The sequence below is a fragment of the Bombus bifarius genome, unplaced genomic scaffold, assembly GCF_011952205.1.
Source record: "Bombus bifarius isolate JDL3187 unplaced genomic scaffold, Bbif_JDL3187 scf7180000007979, whole genome shotgun sequence".
Lineage (NCBI taxonomy): Eukaryota > Metazoa > Arthropoda > Insecta > Hymenoptera > Apidae > Bombus > Bombus bifarius.
In genome coordinates, this window is record NW_022884364.1 from 1158499 (window position 1) to 1180991 (window position 22493).

The 22493-nt window shown below is 35.1% G+C and overlaps 1 protein-coding gene across 1 annotated transcript in view; it reads right to left on the reverse strand.

Annotated features, from left to right (window-relative positions):
- The window catches only part of LOC117204728, a 165538-nt gene that overhangs the window by 24059 nt on the left and 118986 nt on the right, over positions 1–22493 (reverse strand). Inside the window, exons 18-21 of the mRNA XM_033442418.1 lie at positions 19339–19444; positions 16599–18363; positions 4362–5499; positions 1374–1478 (exon numbers count right to left, since the gene is read on the reverse strand). Of these exons, the coding sequence (XP_033298309.1) occupies positions 1374–1478; positions 4362–5499; positions 16599–18363; positions 19339–19444 (3114 nt within the window). The remainder of the gene's footprint in view (positions 1–1373; positions 1479–4361; positions 5500–16598; positions 18364–19338; positions 19445–22493) is intronic.

Here is a 22493-nt window from a genome sequence, read left to right on the forward strand (position 1 = left end):
TCCCCCTTTTTTTTTTACGTCTATCTTCTGCAATTTTTCATATTTCGATCGGTCAACAGTCGTAATCTATACGTAACTGAATGTTTTTTTGCGAATAACAAAATTATTTATTACAAATGAATTGTTTGGTAATGAGTCAATGGGGACATTGATGAAACAATGAAAAGTAATATTTTAAGAATATAGGCAGAGTATATGGAACATACAGGCTGTTGTAACAATATTTCAAGATAATTTAGTTTGTTTGAAGAGGTTTAATTTATAAGCCGAGAGAGGAAGTTTCTTTTTTTTTTTTTAGGAATAATTCAGTGAAAAGTGCTTGCGAGAGAAAGCTCGAGCGAAACAAAGTAGTAAGATAAAGAACCAGACCTTTTGAATTTTAAATTGTTATTATTATCTCTGTTTGTTTAATTTATGAGAAGTTACATTTGCGAAGGGAGGAAGGAAATCTGTTTGAGAAAGAATTTAGCAGAAGTTCTTTTGATAAAGAAGACTCGAGAAAAAGAAGATGGTGTAATAAAAAGAAAAAAGAAAATACGATAGCTTTTTAATTGCAAATTTTTCTTATTATCATTTTCCTGCTGTATTTTATCTAGAAATATATTTCCTGTAAAATGTTGTATATATGAAAAAGGTGTGTTGAATATTAAAATAGAGATAACTGGAGCGTGATATTAAGTTCCATATAAGATAACAAAGAATGAAGGTTTATGGTTCAACCAGTTTCGCGGCTCCATTATTGGGTTGCCAGAGAAAGTTTTCTTCGTTCGTGACGAGAATTAGAAGAAACTTCATTCAATGTTTTCGATCTTAATCTTGAACGAAGCTTTGTTTTTTCAGCCTCTATTCACATATTGTTTCCTAAAGTCACATAAATTTGTTTTTTTAATAGCCATTCATCTGTATATTCTCAAAACAAATAATGGACGAATTCAATGTCAATGATTCTGAAGTCGCATAAACTGATTTTTAAATAGCGTCTCATTTGTATGTTCTTCGATTAAATGAAAGACCCATTATCAGAGATTCTGAATTTCGTGTATTTAAACAAAACTTTCCACCATTTTTATTCAAATTAGAATTAATTTACGAATTTAGTTTGGAAATAAATGCATGAATTTATTATTAGAATATTAAAGATTAAAGAATTTTTGCAAATAAATTTTTTAAATAGAAATTTCTTAAGGATATAATTAAACAAAAAATGAATAATTATGCAGCATAAAAGTTGAAATAGATTCGCGGTCAAGTCCATTGAATCTTCGAGTTTGTATTCTCGTGACCTGAACAGAATACCAAATTATTTTCTCCTTTCTTCTCCCATCGAACGTAAAACACACGCGTACAAATAGAATTCATGTCGCATACGTTACCTTCAACTCGCCGGTTCTTCCGGCCGGGCTGTTCGGCAAGACATTCTTTATGAATATCCCAGATATGTTCTGTGACTTACTAGAGCTGCCATTGTGCAGATCAACCTGTAAGAGAAGTTATTTTAAAATTGGAAAAATTGACTCGCCGATAGAAATTAATGTAACGATAGTTTTAAAGAACGATTGATTGATAACAGTAAATAAATAAATTAGCAAAAGAGTAATAGCAAATGTGATATAAAATCAGACAATAGTTAGTAGGATTATCCTCCAGGAAAATTATTATTCTTCTGGGAATGATAATTAAGGAAAAACGTAGTCGATCTTGTTATATTTTCTAATTCTCTTATTTCTTTCTCTGATCTCGCAAACGGAGAAGCAGAGCAATCTTGTGATTTTATTAATGCCATTTCAGATTGTATTTTCTTAGAAGCTTTCATTGCGTAGTTCATAAAATTTCAGAGTCTTTGTAAAATTTTATAGAAATTTTGCAAAAATATATAAAATAAATAGATAAAATTTCCAGTAGTAAGAAATAAATTGATAAATATATTGAATTTCTATATTTTGTATAAATATATTGATTTTCTCAATGCGAAGTGGCGCGATGTGTGATTTAGCCCGCCTGAATGAATGAAAAATCAAATAATTCATGAGACACAAATATTTAATCGATGTTTAAATTAAAAATTAAACTTTTAAAAAACAAAATCATTAGACTAAATGCTAGTTCAAACCACACGTTTATTAAAAAAAGAAAAATAAATAATAAAACATAGAATGTTAAAAATGATATTAGAACAAGAGTAGCATGTAATGCGAACGAAAGGTTACATTTGATGCAGTATCCGCTGAAGAAATTGTCTTGAACAGCTGGCCTTTGGCCTTTGGCCATGGTACAAGAAGTCTGTGCTTTGTCATATGCACATGGGAGCAACTATCTCCCTGAAATCGAGTTCTCTGACGTCCTAGCGCGAGGGAAAACAAATTCTCCAGGCCAACAGCCCACAGAATTCGTTCTGCAAAATTCTCTAGAAATTTGCCATCGTATGATATACATACGTTTCGTAGAATAAAATATTCTCTTCAAGATTATTACAATATAAACTTGGCAAAACGTAAGCTCGCTTTTAAGCGAATCGAACGTTTCTTTAAACATTAGCTTATCCGTAATTCTAAGTAAGTAGATCTTTTCAAATGAAATTCATTCGTTTGAAATCCATTTGAAAGTAAATTATGTTTTATCGAATCGCAACGTATGCACCTTAAAATTCACTCTTGGAAAGTGACGCTTAGAATAAATTGAAAGCAGCTATTCGATTACGTTACCCAGACACGGCTTGATATCTCGAAGCCATACGGTACACTAATGGACATACAGTAGTACGACTATACGCATAGTATAGAGCTTATGGCACTCGATTGAAATTATCAAGCAATGCCGCCGACATGGTACCATTAATTCGATCCACGACATCGTTAACTGAGCAATTAATACAGGCGGAAGAATTACGTTCATAATGGGCAAAGGTTCTATGTCAAGTAATATCGTAAGACAGAAATAATTGAATATGGAACGAAGATTGGAAAAAGGCTGCGTTCAATACGATGGAAACTAAGAAATCATTTTTAAATAAATTTACCGTCGAACGGAAATGGAGAAAGAAAGCTGTGTTTAATATACACAATTACAAAGAAGAAAAGAATCAATTTTTAAGTAAAGTTACAGTTGATTTTTATAGTTTTTTTTTTATAGTTTAATTAATACGAACGAAGAAATAAATTTTTGAATAAAACTGCAATAGTTGTTTCTATTTATATAAGTGTTAAATAGTAAAGATAGTGTGTGTAAGTAATTAAGGATGTCGAATATGAAGATAATAAGAAAAGTATAAAACCTAAGTTAAAAATAAAATTTAAGTGGGAGATAAAAGTTCTGTCGTGAACTTGACAGCTCGGTTTATTTTAAAGTTACTTCGCAATCAAAGGCAAAGATCTAAATGAGCTGTTAAAAGCTGGTCTAAACGTACTTTTATTCGTTATAAAACAAGTAATAAAAGTAAGTACGAGAGAGAATTCTTCATTTCTGCAAAACAGTTCATGAAATTTCATGCTTTAAAGAGAAGACATACTCCGATATTCTTGATTTATCACGAGCTTAAGTGTCTTCAACTTAATATGGTTAAAACAGAAACGCGAAATCTTTACTTGACACTTTCAGTTGAGTATTTGTAAGCAAGATTAGATGAGTCTTTTATCTACAAAACCTACGAAATTATTACAGCGCGTTACTGAAATGTAGTTACCACATATATATCACATTCTAAAAACTCGCACTTTAAGTCGTTCTAAAAGAAAAATAAATTAAAAAGAACACCGTGTAGCAGAAACTACAAACGGCATCAAGGCCATGGAAAAATCATCTGTTACGACATAGAAACACGATCAACACTTTCATTTCACACTAAAATGATTCATACTAAGCTATTTTTAAATTGATTAAGGAAACAAAAGAAAAAGGAAACTCGCACATTAATCGTCTAAAAATGATAAAATGATCTATTACGTATACGATTAACACATTAATTACACCTTTAAAAATCCAAAGTCTAAGCTAACCTAATTAGGGAAAAGGTAAACGCACACATTAAACATCGTGAAATAGTGAGGAAGATTATCCACTGCACATAAACTTCTACAGTTCAAATCTTAGTGCAAAAATCAGCTTCTCAAAACTTCCCGAAACTCCTCCGCATTAACCTACTTACTTTTAAACTATCCAGCAACAGAACCAAAAAGAGGGAATCCACATATAAACCATCTTCCAGAGCCTCACAAAAATCATTCACTCAAGCCTTCACACACAGAACCACATTTCCAATTGCACAAGCTTTTTCCCGTCCCAGTCACTGACAACAAACACACACGAGCAAGCCCTCTACTAAGAACTTTTATTTTTAACCAGCGGAACGTGTCCGCGTTACGCACCTTTCCACCAACGATGCTCAATCCCAAACTAGTTTTCGGCTCCCTGTAGATCTCCACGAGCCTCTCGGGTCCCCAATGCTTCGACCAACTCACGTTTCCCTCGTGATCTCTATGCGTGACCGTCATATCCACTCGTTCCTCAACGAACACCAGAGTAGGAATCCGAAGCTTGCAGGGTGAACCGCAGCTGGACGATCCAGAACTCTCTGTCTTCTTCACGCCTTCCTTATTATCTGGCGATTCACTGACCACCTCTAGAAGCTCGTCATCGCTACACTGGATCGCCTTCGATTCCTGATAGGTCTGAACCTCGACTTCCTTTCGTGGACTCCTCAGAGATTTGCCCTGGTCGTACAGCAGAGCTAGGCTCTCTGTTGACTTATCAAGACTCGATGGAATGTCCTCAGGAATACACTGAATACTTTTAGACTCTTTGACGTAGCTCTTCTCAGATCTAGAGGGACTATCGAAGGAGTCTAATACTCTGTACAAGCTACCTAATTCGTCCAAACAACACTGAACACTTTTGCTCTCCCCTTGGGTCTGGGTCTGAACTTCTCTTCTAGGACTCTGATAGTATTTTCTAGTCAAATGGAAAGGAATCTCCTTGGACACTTCCGAAGGACTGACGATACTCTGTTCCGGACTGCACTGGGTGCTCTTTGTCTCCTGCTCTGTCTGAGTCTCGGCGTCGCGTTTCTCTTTCAGCGAGTACTGGGTCTCCTTGAAGTTATGCTCCGATTCCTCGACGCTTCTGTCGAATTGCTGACTCGGCCAACTGTCTGGCGCTGATCTCAGAAGGCTCTCCAAAGACGCAGAGAGTAATAGATGCTCGGACTGGCTTTCCAGAGTTTGACTCTGGTATTCCAGGGAATGTTCCTTGCTGATTAGGCTGCTGTCGTCTTCCGGCCTGAAGGAGACCGTTTCCTCCAGCAGCGGACGTCTCTGCTGCCAGAGTGTTCTGTCATAATCTCTGGTTTCTGGTCTCCAGTCGAATTCTCGTCGGTCCGCTTGGTCCTCGTACTGGAGATTCGCGAGATCCTCCTGATTCGCACCTTCGAGAAGCTTCGTTGGAGGAAGCTCGACTTCCTGGTCCGCTGTTAGCCTCGAATCGTCCTCGGATTCTGACTCTACCGACCTTAACAGAGGAAACGTGAGTGAGAAAAAGAGGCGGCGTAACGAGGGAAAAGAGTCAAATGGTGGGGAGGACTAATGAAGCGGATGGTTTTAGCCGCTTAATGAGCGAGCGGCTTCTTCTTGCCAGACGGGTGAAGAAACTGGAGGAATTTGCTGCAAACGATGAATGCAAGGATCTTCCGCGGTGACCCATTAATTAAGCCGATGGTGCGATTGTTTGCATAAATTAATTGATCTAAAGTGTGTGAAGTGAATGAGTTTGGGTGGTGGTTTCGAATGGGCGGAACAATTAGAGGATGTTTATGCATTTATTATGCGAATAATCATGGTTACGTTCTTTCAGTCATTTTTGATCTAATCAGTAGATTGAAATAAAAAAAAAAAGAATTATATTCATTAACATCTTAATTAAACTATTCGTACTGTTACTTAAGAATAAAATAAACAAATGTAAAGTTTTCTTATTATTTTATGAAATTATTCAATTATTCATTCGTATACGTTTTTAACGTAAATACATACAAAGCAAAGATCTAGCAATTTATTATACTTTTTAATCATTTCGCGCTGAAACAATGAAACAATGCAAACTGTTCCTCGATATTGCTTATGAAATTGTATCACTCACAAATGTTATAAAGTTTATATGCAAATGGACGATAAAGCTCCCTAAAGAGAAATCCCATATAACGAAATTTATGGATTAATAAAAAAAGGCGCAGTTTTATATTTAGGGCATACGCTCGTTCGAGGTTAAATTAAAAAGTTTCGTTAGCTAGCCAGTTCTCCTTCCCGTTATGCATATCTAAATCCACTATAACAGTTGCTTTCCAAAAGTTCCACGATTTTTCTAACAATAATAAGTAATTATTACTATACACTTTTTTAATTAAACTAATCTTCAACAAGTTTTCGCGCGAAATGTCTTTGCTTGAAGAGAAAAGTTGGAAATGTAATAATAAAAATATCCAAGAGCAAAGCATAAATCTTGAGAAGTTTGAATCCTCCACATCTTTCAAGTTAATCGCGACCTGTCTAGAAATATCTTTCATTCTTCTTGTTTTGTTAAATTGATCAAAATATGAAAACCAATAAAATGTAAAATCCTATATAATGTAATTTTCGTTGAAAGTTACATGTACGTACACGCAATATGCTTGTTTTCTCTTCAAATCGAAATTAAGTATTGCGAAATAATTTCAAAAGTAGCTTATTCAATTTTTCTTAACGTTTTTTATGACAACAATTTTCTATATCAATTTCTCTCGTATTAATTTTTAATCTAAAATAAATCGTAATCAGAATTTATAGAATGTCATTTGTTTATAGACACAGAGACACGTGTCTGTTCTTACAGCTGAAAATATCCCTTGTATTTGATACTATTTTGTATATTTTTGCAGCGTGTTTTGATACTGACATGAAAAATAACTTTACGTAATACTTCGACATAAATTTTATTTTTAGAACAGAGACTCCAATATTAAATACGTGCTTTGTTAGCTGTCATTCATTCTGCTAATTATAAAACACACATAAATGACATGATATTTTAAAAAATAAACATCCATGTTCCGAACATGTTATAAAGTGCTGTAACGTTCAACCTCAAAAATCCTGTTGCGAAACTATAAATCCTGGAGCGTATAAAATCTCCATTCTATCATCCGTCACAAATGTCCAAATATTTATGACAAATATTTATTACATCGCACATAAAATTTATTATTTATGTAACCGTGATCAGAAACGCAAAGACTTGTTACAAAAAGTACATATCGAAAAGTTCGAAACATCCGAATCTTACATACTGTCAGAATGTGCAATGCACGAAACTAAAAGCCCAGGTTTCTTCTCTACACCCGATATTCAAAACTAAAACCATATATTTTACTTTACTATACTCTATACAAAGGGTTGTTCCAAAAATTACATACGTCCACGCCATAAACTCGTTAAAAAACTGTAAAAAAAAGAGCACCTCAATCTTACGCGCTATCGTAAAACGCATAAAACCGAAGCTGAACAGGCAGATTTCTTGATCGCGTGGAATATCGAGAATTGAAAGGGCTGGACGTTGAAAATCTATAAAATATTTCAACCAGTCGCCTCATTAAATATATCGGAGCATTGTAGCCTTTGGCGTGTCGTAAATTTACAACAAAAGAACTCGTGACCGGTCGTATAATTCCTCGTTACGACGTCTTCCTACGACTTCGAACAGCCGATTCACACGAATAAGACCGCTTAATATGGTCGCGGATGTGTATCGGTCACGTTTGCATCACATATAATTCTTATATAATGGCGTCTGAATGCGGTGGACATGGTCTAACAATAACATTAGGCCGTCGTATGAGTTCTTTATTAGGTCGATTTCATCGATATATTGCCAGAAATCTTGCAACTTGCGGAAGAAGAAGCTCCTTTCTTGGTATAATCGATGATGAATGAGGCGAGGAAGAGAAAAGGCGATGGCGTTTCGTCTATATTGACTTGATAGTTTGCATGAAAAATGAACGCTGTTTAGGTCACGTCACTATTATCGCGCGTAACTTGCATATATTATGATTACACTGCGGACTTTTATGCATTTATGGAAAACTTGGAGATGCAAGAATGCAATGTACATAATATGCAAAAATACAACGTACATGTAACGTAACGTGTAAAATTGCAGTGTACATAATACGCAGAAATGCAATGTGTGCAACAACATTGTAAGACTACAATGCACATAATACGCAAAAATACAACGTACACGACGTGTAAAAATGCAGTGTGCATAATATTAGAAAATACGTGGAATATCGAAAATATAGTAACCATTCTAATATTTATCATATTGCAATGTATAAAACAATTGTGTAATATTTAATAGATAAAACGATATTCATTTATCCAAGTTCCATTATATTCTTTAATTATGTTTAATTACAGTTTCTCGAATAAACGTATTATTGATAAATTATATATCTGAATTATTAAGAAATTGCATAATTGGATGAATTACATTTGCTTGCTATTGCACACATGCTTCAGAAAATCATCTTACGTTTGAATGTATGAAGTTAGCTTGTTTAGGTCCTGAACACATCATATTTTACGCTTGAAGTTTATACCTAGTACAAGTACTTTATTTATAGCAAAGGGTCGTAAAGTTTACGTTGGATAAATTTTAGACGTAATACAGCATTCTTTCATTCCGACTAACTAATAGTTATTCTTTTTTTAATGATTCTTATTCACTGCAGAACTATTGCTTTTTTGTAAAAGCTGTTGTAAGAATTTATAAGCAAAATTTAAAATTAGAAACATATTTCGTTTTTATAAATTATTTAATAAACTATTCAATAGTATAGGTATTAAGGGATTCTTATTCACTGCAGAACTGTTGTTTTATTGTAAAAGCTATTGTAAGAATTCATAAGCAAAATTTAAAATTAGAAATATATTTCGTTTTGATAAATTATTTAATAAACTATTTCATAGTATAGGTATTAAGGGTTTTGGAAATAATAATTACAACTATTGTGCATTAACTTGAGTGGCAGACGAACGATTCATTTTCGAAGGAATTAAAAGCATCTTCGAAGTCCGAATCTCACAATGATCGATTTATCGATGATGCCTAGTCAGAGTAAGAAAATATCACGATCGATTTTTCTTACCGGGGAAAATTACATCACCCACGAGGTGTGATTATTTTTATATCGTTGAATGTGTTTTCTCGCATTTCGTTGCTATTACGAAGATAAAGATACAAAAGGGAAAAACTATGTACGAACTATTGGAAGCATAAGATTGAATAATTCATACAAATAGGAGGTAATTAAATTTGTATGTAGGAAACGTGAACAATAGCACAACGATAAATTGAAATTTGCAAATAAAAATAAACAGAAAAATAAACATATTTTTAAATAACATAATCGATATAGTTTGTCATAAATTATGATATGAATTATAAATGTTAAAAGTTTCAAGCATAAATATTATAATTATTACCTTAAATGATCTCTTTCATAAAATTAAGAGAATTATTATAAAAAAGGAACAATATAAATTTTGTGGCCATCGTATAATAAAAAATTTCTAGAAAGATTATCATTTTTATAATACCTGTGTAAAAATTGTCCAAATTAATTTACTAATATTTTTTCTTAAAACAATATTAATGAATTTCTGAAGGTTTCGTCAAATAAATTCTAATATTGACTCGTCAACTCTTCCAAGAAAATACGCTAAATAACAACCTTCGATCGTTCTTTCCTTTAGTCAAGTCACGTGACCTCCACCCTCACTAATCAGAGTACAAAAATCACTACTTTTTTCTTTTGCAACCCCTTCCAAAACAACGTAAAATTGTGCAAACGTGATTTGAATATCGAACCAAAGCTTGTCAGACAGAACGCGGAAGAGGCAACGCACAAGAAGAACTCTTACAAAAGTATTCTCGTGGCTTTCCTCTTATCCAATCATTATTCCAGCTAATAACGGAACCTCGATACATTCTCCTATAAATTCTACTGAAAGCATCGAGGTTCCAGGAAGTTGGAATAATTCCAAATTCAACTGCGTCGAATGATTGGAAAAATACAAATGAAAACATTAAAACTCGTGCAAATGTTACGATATTTGGGACATTTTAGAAACTTTTGAAAGTTAATAACGTTTCTGATTTTAAAAAGCTATCCAGAAGTATAGAAATTTTTGTAAATGTTTCGAAGATTTTGCGAACATTGTTGAAGTGTCTTTAATGATTTGACAGTATATTGGGCTGTAGCAATTTTTTGTAACAGGAAATTTTCAATTTTTAACGGATCATATCTCATTGTATTCCGGAGAAATACGTAAAAGCGAAGAAATTGAAATAACATATTGCAAAGAAAAGTTGCAATTTAGAAATATTTAAACGACTAAAATATTATATATATAAATAATAAATCATTTGAATTTCACACGATAAAATTTAGTGAAAGAAATTTTCATCAAAAATTCTTGAATATTTATAATTTCAGAAACCTCGACACTCTTTAAATATGGTAAATTTTTTTTCGAGTTCCCAGAAAATTTCCAAGTCTTCGTGTTTCGAATGTTTCGGAAATCTTGAAAATATTTGAACTTAAATAATTCAGAATTGAAGTAAACGGAAGAAAAATTCTGTTTCCACGTACGTAATAAATCTGGTATTTTTCTTCATTTTTAAACGAAAAGATTTCCTAAATGGAAAGAAAATATTCTATTCATAAACATTCACAGTCTCAAAATATTTGAATCTTTTGAAAACTTCCAAGTTGCTAATTTGAAGCCACCACCTTGCGAGTTTGCAAACATTTTCTCTACTAAACAATTCCAAGAATCAATTCCACTCTCACCAACCCCCTGCCACGCTCACAATCTCAATTTGTCACGTATCTGAAAATTTCTCCGGCCATTTCTTCGGGATAAAACAATTGAAGTAAAATAAGAAACACAGAACCGTTTCAAACATATCGAAAACTTGAAACACTTATTCGTTTTATTCTTCGTTGTATTAAATTTCCTGCTGATTGCACTTTCATCGATTACACTTTCATACTAATTCCACTTCTGTTCGTAAAACTTAATTTCAAGACTTCTCTGTTTTAATCGTAATTTATAAAATGTTTGAAATGGATTTCAGCAGTAGGTTTGTTCGTTGTGATTATTATTCATTCATTCATCAATTAATCATTCCACTGTGACGATATGTTAATAACAAATGAGTAAAAAAGGGAAGAAAGAAACATTTTACATAAAAATGGAAAAATAAATTAATATTAACAATGTTCCTGATAATACATGAGTAAAGGATATGAATTTGTCAACATAGTAAAATTAATAAATCACTCACTATCCTTGTGCTACTCTTCTGCAAAAAATATCTCTTCAATTCTAATCATATCAGGATACTATAAATATTTATTTTCTAAAATTTCATTAAAATCCATGAAAAAGTCCCGATATAAATTAAGATTTGCAATAAATTACATTTTTTGAACACTACTATTACAAACAACACCAATGTTCAATCCAATTATATGCTGGAAAACTAAATCGCAAATTAAAATTCCTAAATGGCCCGAAATTTATAAAAAATTAGAAGCAACCTTTTCAAAACTCTGTTCGATAAAACCCTAAATTTAACAACTTGATGCAGAAATAAAAGGTAAAATGGTAACGCTAATATCTCGCCAACTACTTTTTGCTAAACTTAATTGAAATTCTTAATTGCCGAAAAATTAAATTTGGAAAGGAAGCCATAATCAGCGACCAAACTTTTCAAAACTCTGTTCAACAAAATCCAACGCAAACGAAACACCAAATTAATCTTCCCTGTCCTAAACAACTCGGCATAAAACTAAAAAGGAAATCAATATCCCATTCAACTCGACCCTAAGATAAAAGAAAACTTGTAAAATTTCCAAATGCCCAAAAGTTCACAAGAGAAAAAGAAAATCACGATCGACTGATCGAACTTTCCGAACATCGGCACAAGTCAAACTCCAAATTGATCTTCTCTCTCCCAAACCGCCCAATGCAAAAATAAAAAGATGAAGAAAATACGGGAAGAGGAAATCAATTATTTAAAAAAAGAGTGCGCGAAACGAAACAAAAAGAACGAGCTACCTCTCACGTTCGTCCGCGGTGCCAAGGTGTTCACTGTCGCGTCCCGCTGCGTCACTGCAAACTGGCTTACTCTGATCTAATAAACAACGCACTCCTCTCCGCGTGTACTACGCTCGAGAAACGTGGCGTTACACGCGCGCGTCTGACGCTCTCCAAACAACGTCACATACTCTTCTCACATACATTTATACACACGCACGCACACACACACACACACATACATACACATATGCACGTACATAAATCTAACACTTACACGAATTAAGTTCACGCGGACACGTACGTAAGAATTTTTAGAAGTTTCTTTCTTTCTGAAAACTATCGGTTTTTTTGTTTCGTACAAGTCGAGAGGCTACACGAGACTGCGGAGAGCAGAGTCGAGGCGGTCAGAATCGCGACTAATCGCGAGCAACCACCTCCAGGAGCGTTCTCCTGCGAGTGCATGCACACGCAGACTCGTTACTGTTATATGTCTGCCTTGTGTATACATATAGGCGTGTCGGTGTGTAAGTGCGGACGCGCGAGTCCACGCGAGTTACGAAGGTTTTGCGATCGCGTGGGAGGAAGTAGCGACGAGCTTCGCTGCCGCAGAGTTTCCCGTCTCTGTTTCCTAGATTCTGCCTCTTCCGCGTCTCTCTTTAACGCGTAGTTGCGTCTACAGCCAATAGGGTGGATAGGAAGAAGCTTTTGGGGATGTTTTTCCTAGGGGATGTTAACTCTTTTACGCGCTATTTCGCGTCTACGTGGTATCGTCATGGAGTAATTAAATAATAGATAATACTGTTTGCCGAGTTGGTAAATAGTAGATTTCTTGGGTTTTGGTAAAGCTATTTGGGGATTACTTTTAGTGTATTATATACAGAATGGACTGGAAGAAGTTCTTGAGGATGTTTTTCTTAGGGGATGTTAAACATTTCATGTGCAATCTTGCGTCTGAATAATATCATAGTTTAATTGATTGTAAAGCTATTGAGTACTAGATGCCTTTGATTTTTGCTGAAATTATTTTGGCCTTAAGTTTTGGTATGTGGTGTGATTTTTTGTTTTTAAATATCAGAAGGAACATGTCTTTGTTATTAAGAATTGTTACAAGTAGAATGCTTCGTTGTTGTTGAAGTAAGATTCGGTTCCGCAGAGGTTGATTCTTATGCAAATTCGTATTTTTGTAAACCTAATTAAGGGAATAAAATCTCAGAAGAAATGTATTTCCTCTGCCGAATATTATAACAAGTACACTCTGGGTATTTTGGCTATTTTTGCGTAATATGTACAATTTATGGATTCTGGCGATTTTAAATTTCCTACGAATGCATAAAGGTCCGCAGTCTATTGATCAGCAGACCGCGGATTTTTATGCAATTTCAACGTGCGGTTTGAAGGATTTATTTTAGACATCGAGAACGCAGATACGAGCTTAATTTCGTCCCGTCCTTTTCTCTATGCAGTCTGTTAAGAGGGTGGGTTTCTTTTAATTCGCTTTAGTTTAATTACGAAGAGATCTCGGCTAGGATTAACGTAAGAAATAGACACTCGCGATTCTATTTTTCGACGTATTTTTCAAAATATCCAAATGTTGAGTATATCGTCATCTTTTCTACCACTGACGAATAAGCATTTCGTTATAAGTTTCTGACTTACTTTCAGAGAAAGACACATTTTCGAGGAAACCAACCGTTGGTTTTCTGAATTTTCATGCGGCGTGCAATATACTAAAAGCAAATGATAATACTAAGGATATGTAGGACTCGTATAACATTTATAATAGATAGAAGTCTTTTCGAGGGCAAATAGAATTCGTATAACATTCACAAGTTCCAAGTCACGTAGATCGTTAGTGACCTGCGACAGGAACCGAAAATAAAATTTTCACGAGACAGAGAAGCATACTTCGACTTAGTTTCTCGACAAAGCGCTTATAAGAGAATACTATAGTTTCAAGAACAGTTACTTATCTACGAGTAAGTATCTTACTATGCGTTCCGAATTTTCTTCTCAAATTTTCGTGTCCGTCAATTTTGTCCTAAATTTATTTTATCACGTTAATAGGCGTATTAATTCGAAGATGATTTAGAAAACCTACCGTGTAAACGGATATCTGTTATGTTATTTAATTGCAATTTTTTCAAGCCTCTTTCGTAATATGCATAGACAAGATTGAAAAATCTGTTAATATATATTTCTTTTTAGCAACAAACAAAATTCGTAGGATAAGCATATTAATTGGATTATCAGTGAACTATGGTAGGAACTCAACATAAAATTTTCACATGGCAAAGGAAGATACTTATCGACGCATCTTCCTTAACAAAATATGTATGAAAGCGGCAGACTACTATACCAAAAATTTATTTGCACTACAGTTTTTCTATAAACGAAGTTATGTCAAGCCTCGAATAAATTATCTACTTTGGTATATGCAAATAAAAATATTGAAAGTGTATTTATAATACAAATATAAGATATAAAGGATGCATTGAGAAACAAAACATCCATTTCGGATCATACAGACCCAAGAACAGCGTAATTCATGTAAACGAACATCTTTCTACTTTTTTTTTTTTTTTTTAATTATTCAACCCTTCTTTCACGAATATCCTGCATAAAAATACTTCGACCGAGAATAGCTATACGATAAAACAGAGAAAGGTTTCATCACTCTGTTTCTTGTCTTTGTCTTCTCGTTTGATGACGTCGCCACGGGCATCTTGCTTCTTCCTTTCGCGTTATTATTCCTATTCACTCGTTCTTATCTTTTATCGTCTGGTTTTGTGTCGTTTCGTTCCTCGCTACGATTTTCCCCCTCTTCAGCGCCATCTTTTCACATTTATATTCGCGTTCGGTTGCTGCAACCGACTCTGGTCTGCTCCTTTAACCCACTTTCCTGCCTTTTCTCACTGCTTTTTCCGCTACCTGCCTTTGCCACTTCTTCCTGACGTTTCGTTTTTGGTTTGTTGAATCTTTCATACGGCAAAAAGGGTGGAAAGGGGCGTGTCGCGATTAAATTGGAAATCGCAGGCTTGAAGTATTAATAGTCGCCAGGTAGCTTGGTTTGTTCGACGACGTTAATTGTTTCAAAGGTTTCTGTAATTAAATGTTATGCCTGCACGGATTTTGAAAAATTGTGTTTCATCCGTTTCGGCATTTCTTAATTGGGTTTTCTGTTTCAGTATTCGTTGACTATATTTCGTCCGTTTTGCCGTTCTCTTTGATCGTATTTCGTTAACTGTCTTAAATTAAATTTTGTTAGTTGTATTTCAACTGTTCTGACGTTTTTCAGTCGCATATATGCATTTTGCTCGTTTCAGGATTTTTTAAATTCCTCGATGAATTTGTATTTAATGGAATAAATTGTAATCAAGGAATTAGAAAATATCGCAGAACAATTTGAAAAATAAAAGAGACAAAAGACAACGAGATAACTATCGTAAGAATACCGAGATATCGAACGTAGTTAACGAAAATAATTAATTCGCAGGCCTGTTTTAACCGCTCACGATCGATTGGCGAAGGGAAACAGGAACAAACGAAAAAAGAAAAAAAAAATGGTAAAACAAAGAAAGGGGTGGCGGCTATAGAATTTTCGGGTCGCGAAACACTGTGTGGTATTCTACACGACCTAGATTTTCAACCAATTGTGCGCATTTCGCGGGATTCCTACGGTCACTCGCGTAATCCATTCGACTGGCTGCACGGAAAATAACATTGTATACATTAATCGACGTTCGAAGCCTTTTTCAGGATGCCACGAATCGTGGAGAGAACTTTCGGTTTTCAAGATCACCGCCGGTAATTAGCTTCGTCCAATTATTTATTATCTCTTTCAATCAGAAACGGATAGACGACTTGGAAAAATAAACTGAAGAGGTGTATTCCCAAAGGAGTGGATATTCGCCAATTTAGAAGTCAGTATATGAACAGAAATCAGTCGTATATTATGCAATTGATTATTTCCAACATTAACCGGTTAATTCTATTAATGGAAAGCTTCTACAAAAGCTTTTAAGAATTTGATAAAAGTAGTTTGACGACTGTGATTATAACTAACTAGATCTGATATTGATTTTAGCATTTCAGGATTTAAGCTCATAAAACGGCTCGTAAAAGTATTTGCACACTTATCATAAAAATTTTTTATGGATATACTGCGCGTTTAAATGAAACGTTGAAATTTATATTAGCATATATGCGATGAGACAGATATATTGGTAAAATTTGACATCCATCCGGAGAAATATATTTATTGCAAACATCATGTTTAGTAGAAAATTAACATTAACGCGAATAGGACAGCTTATGTCCCATAAATGCCTCAACACTTTCGCAGTTTTGTATCCTCGAACATTCGCGGCTTAAACAAGCACGTTGAAATATAAAAAATTGCTCAACATTAAAAAATTTCTCTATAATTAAAAAAAAAAGGAAGAAACTCCTAATTTCTTTTTCACTTACCTCCTAATTATCTTCTCCACGCCAAAATCCACCAAACTATCTCGATCATCATCCACGTTCCTCCTCCTCTCGATAGCCGCATGCTCCAACAAAATCGTGAGTTCGGGTTGATCCGGTTGTGCCAATGTACCAATCATAAATCCATCACGTTCTTTCATCTTCGTCACTTTGAATCCCGGCCTTTTTGAACCTTCGCTCCTTGTCCTGTTCAATCTTCTGTCCCTCTTCTCTCCATCCACCATTTCCTCTTCGTCCCCAACTTCAGACACTTTCGACAGGTCCAACAAAATTTCCGTCTTGATGTTCCTCTCAGAAATTTTATTCTCCTCGCTGCTCTCGGCCAAAGCGTTCTCAGACGTGGACTTGGCCAAACTGATCAGCTGTAGATGCGACATGTTCACTGTTTCCGGCGATGGAACCCTTCCCGTCCTCACTCTCACCGAGTCAGAGACCACAGCCACTTCCGGCGGCGAATGTATTTCAATTTTCATCGCTTCGTCCACTCTGTTCGCGGCTGCTTCCTCAGCAGTGATTATTCTAGCCTTCACCAACTGAATCTCCGGAAGAATTCCATCGATCTGTTCACTGGTATCCTCGAAGAATATCTCCTCAACGTTTTCCTGTATCCTAACCTCTTTCTTCGTGTCGTCCAACAGAGATTCCCTGGAAGATTCCCTGGAAAACGCTCTGGGTTTCTTTCTCATCGAACTTCGACGTTTAGTGGCGGGTACCTCTGCCTCAGGACTTGTCACGGATGGTTTAATCTCTTCGACACCTGCTGCTGGTTTCTCAGGTGTCGCCACTGTCACTTTAATCGACGCGGAGAATTGTTTCTCCGACTCGATAGAGGATGGAGTCTTTACTTGCTCTTCAGGTCTTCTTATACTCTTCGTTCTTATTAATAGCTCGTCTTTCGAGGTTTCAGGTTGGACTTCCTGGGCCTCTATAATACTGGATGGACGCGTGATTCGTTGTTCTCTGTAATCACCAGGTGCCTGGACGTCGGTCTCAGGTTCGCTGACCGGGATCACCTCCGAGTAAGTGAGCACACTGTGCTTCGTTAAAAATTCTGTCACTCGTTCTATACATTCTTGCTCTCTGAGACTTTTCCTTTCTTCTCTTGATCTGATCACCGCTCCTTCCGTGTCTTTTCGCCTCCTGGGCTCATCTATTTCGGTTCTAGAAACTTCCGAAACAGGTTCCTCCACTTCGTCTATTTTTCTTCTGGAAGATCTTCGATCTTGTTCTTTCCTCTTGAAAACTTTCTTCTTCGCGCCTCTTTCAGCTACGTCTGTTTTGCTTAACGCGTCTCTGGACGTGGACAGTCGTTCTTGCGAGTCCATTCGTCTCAAGGTCCTTCTTCTTTCGGCGTCTGCACGCCTTTCTGTGGAGGTCGATGGCTGAGCTGCGCTTTCAGGCACTTTTTGACACGGTTCTTCCAGTTCTATCACTGGCTCTCGTTTTAACTTCACTTTCGGTGTTGCCTTCTCCACGCCGGTCGTTATTTCCTGATTGTACTTTATCGCTAGCTTCTTGCTGAGTGGCGTGGCGCTGCTGTCAATGATGATCACGTCTTTTTCGTCTAACGGACTCGTTGGTTTGAAATCGTGGACGTCGACTTCGATGGTTTTTAGAGGTTTGTCTAGCTGGCCAGGTTTCGGAGGATGTTTCGTTGGACTGCAGGTAGGTGTGATGGGCGATGCGTCCTTCCAGTGATCTTCTTCTTCTTCGGATTCCGGTTTGTCCATTGACAGTTCTGTTACTCCTGCAGAGTGAAAATAATAACGATTACAGTGGTTTGTTTTGCGACGAAACGGTGTTTGGGGATTTTTTGAAGACTCTTCGTTACGTTTAGTTCCTGGAAAAGAGTTAAGTTTTAAAAGCTCACTTAGATAAAATGAAAATCTTTTTATTCTTTTCAGTAAAATTTTCAGTGATTTTTCAGGCAAAATGTAAGTGAGAATTTTGTACAGATTCATTGCTGGTTATGCTCAATGTTCATGGGAGTTGAAGTTGCAAAAATTATTACTATATGTAATAATTTGTTCTAACAAATTAAAATGTGGAATATTTTGTTCCAAGCGAACGAGAATTTTTTTTTAAGAGACTCCTTGATAGTTGTGCTTCAGTTTTATGACAATTTAGATGAGATATTTTCCTTTTTTTAACAAGTTGCGAAATTAACAGCAATAAGGTTGGACAGTTTGCATAGAAATATTAGTTCCCTTTCTTTGTGAAATAAAAATATTTCGATATGAACAAGTTTCAAGTAATTATCGTGCCATTAGTAATTGTTGATATTATCATGTACGAGTGTCAATGAGCACGATAATCTTTTTAATTATGTTATGAGTTATACTCGTAACTTACTGCCGACTATTATCGCAAACGTATTCTTCAGATCATCCAACTTGTTTCTCGAAACTCAGTGAACCAAAACTGACTGATTTGAACTAGTACTGCGCAACCACTATCAGAGATCTTTACCATTGACACGTATAATGTATCTAACCAAACAAAAACTAGATAAGATATTTACACTTGACTCGCTTTCACGCGCCAAGAAGTTCTGTACACAATATTGACCCACACACAGTGATCAATAAAACGGAAACCTTAAGAGCTTTCAACTAACGGTTGATCGTTCTTCGTCATTGCGTACTTCCAAAAATAAGAAAAATTCCTCAGAAAAAAAGAAAGAAAAAAAAAAGAAGAAAAAGTCGATCGACATGAAGAATACCTGATCTGGACGAGAGGAAGTCCTCGAGCTCGGCTGCGTGATTTGTCGTTTCGCTTTCGTTGGGGAAGCTTTTGCTGCGTCTTACGGGGCAAATCGGTGGCACCCTCTGCCGTAGGATCGGCCATCGGGACATACAAAAGAACCGAGAAAATAATCAGACAATTAATGCCATCGTCAGTGTCTATCGACAAACGGTCCTCTATTCTCGCGGATATAAAACAGTGGAAGAAAACGCGCGGGAGATCAGAGAAGCGGTTCCAGACAAAATGCTACTTCGAGAATGGAATATAAATACAGTTTAGCTAGCTCGAAACACGTGGTCATTTTGTGGGTGAAACGAGAGAGAAGTTTGGAGTTAGAGCTGCTGCCAATGATTAATTTCAAAGTCGATTTGATTAAGTTTGAAGAGTTGGTTAAACCGATGACACGTAAAGAAAGTGGAAAGATCAAAGCGATGATAGTTTATTAAATGAGATTGATTTTTCTTTGGTATTTCGTTATTTTTTATGTTTGATATTTTTCTGATTTATCAGACTATCGAGTTTTTATGGCGATAATTATTTTACTAACTCGTAATCAGTTAATTTATCGTATACACGGTAAAACTAGCTCAAATTACACGTTTACTACAATTATACGTTTATATATATGTTTCAATTTCTTTTTTTATTTTGTTACATAATTATCGTTTTTACGATTCTCGACATTGCAAAATACAAACAAAACGTGTCAACGTTCGTCGCAGAAACATTCGAAAGTACAGAAAATTCAGTGAATTAGGAAAGTATACGGAGCATTCAGTAGAAGCGGACCGTCTCTGGTCAGACGCGGCACGATAAAAGCATCTCCATCAATTGATTGTTTAATTTATTATCTTACGATGATGTTATACACTATTGGAAATTAATATACGATCATTGGCAGCATCCGAAGTCGAAAGCAGAGAATACGAAGTCAGTGGAGCAGTAGATCTGGAAGTTATTATACAGACAGTCTTGGATATTTACGCAGTGTGAAGAGAGTCAGAACAAAGCGCAATTTGAAAACATTTATGGAAAAATTTCTAACTACTATTTACATCGCTATTTTCACTACGCTATCTTTTCAACCCCCCCCCCCCCCACATTTTTTCAAAATTTAGATAAGCAATCAAAATGATTTATTATTTCTTACTTTTTTAATCAAACAACTTCTTTATGGTTTCAAGGAAGCAATGCTCACAAATAATAACCCAGAATTACACCAGAAATATCTTTCTCGAAATTTACAAGGCAATAAATAATCTCTTGATAATATTTCGTTGGAACAAAAGGATATTTCAAATTTAATAAAATAAGCTCACTGTTCCAATAGTTTGTTAAAATTTCCTAACTATTCGACGCACCACGTCGTTCTGTTATCATTCAGAAATATTTGAAATTCCTTAAAAAAATATGCAAAGTATTAAAAAAAAAAGAAGATATTTTAATGGAAAATAATTTTTCCAAAGCTCGAATATACATTTCTGAAATTTCGATATTTCGTATGAGAAAAAAAGGAAAGAATATTCTTTGATCACGCAATAGTACGTGATATATAGGCAACGCTACATTATCGGTGCTGGCGTTCACAATATATGCTGCAAATGTTATTATGTAGTACCTAATACTTGATAACTAGCGTATATACTGACAGCGTGCTGAAATTAACAAATATGGTACACGCTTCTATCAGTGCTTGTTCCTTCAACGATGGTCAATTAATACAACATCTCGATTATTCAAGCACTGATTAACAGAATATTCGATTACACGATACGCTGAAGTATAATATAACCAAATACAAATTTACGTTTCCTGGGGAACTTTGAATAATTCGTTGCTCCTCTTTTTTATTCAACAGCTGCAGAATAATTAAGTGGGAAACGCCTAAATAATCGGTAAGTTGAAATAATAATATTAAAGTATAGTACAATAGCAAAGTTGAAATAGTAAATCGAAGTGCCATAAGTGGATATATTCAATAGAAACGAAAAGCGCGTTTCCCAATTAATTTACTCATTTTGTTTTCCAATTCAATTAATCACTAGTTCGAATAATCGAGTTTTCCACGACCATTTCTTCTTTTTTCTTTTACCGTTTGGGAAAAAATGTTCAGTCGTCCGGCCGACGTTACAGCTAGCGTAAGGAAGATATTTAAAAGAAATATTATAAAATATATTAATGAAATGGAAGAAAAAGTCGTGTTTCCACGTGGCTACTTGAAAGTCAACATTGATGCAAAATAAATTTCTTGAATCTTCGTGAAACTAGAGCTGCAACGCTGGCAAAACAAATGCTTTTTCCCCAAAGGATACCGGTTAATACTACCACTTTGAGATTGATCGAATCTTCGACCAATATTTGTTCACGTAAGAAGAAAATTCTCTCTCGATCAAGTACGACTGTTGATCAAAGAGAACAAACACTTTGGGGCACGATTACTTAAGAAAGGAGATAGAAAATGTTGAAAGCAGCACGACATTTTATGTACAAACTGTACAATATACTTCGAGTCGAAGTACCCTTCGTTTTCAACCCTTTGTAAAATTGAACAATAATATATCGTAAAAACGTGACAAGTGAAAGCACATTGTCTTTTATCTGGTTTTGAGATCAAATACATATTTCTGCTAGCTTCAGGAATGTTTCAGGAATATTAACTGTCATAAGTAGATTGGAAATATTTATGCGAATTCATATTTTTACGAGTGGAATTGAAAAAATTGAATGTAGATAGAAAATTGATCCACGAAACACAATTAATGCTATGTTTGGGAAATTTTCTGTATCTTTTACATCATTTTCACATCTTCCAATTTCCTACAAATAGGCATAAGCTTAAAAATCCTCGTAAGGTCAATTATTAACTTTTTACAAATCTTATCTACTAATTTCGATCGGTGAATGTTTCTTAAATCGAAACGTGTCGAATTAGGAATAGAAATTGGCAAGTAAATTTCATTATTCGTTGCAAAAGTTATAAGTGATATATTAAAATCCAATGTAACATTGGTCAGAATGAAACAAAGGGTTGAAGAAACGATTGAAAAGGTTTTCAGTGAGAAGAGAGCGGGTTCAAAGGTGTGTTGCCTACTTAAATGACACTGTATCTCTCGATAACAATTTGTTCGTGGC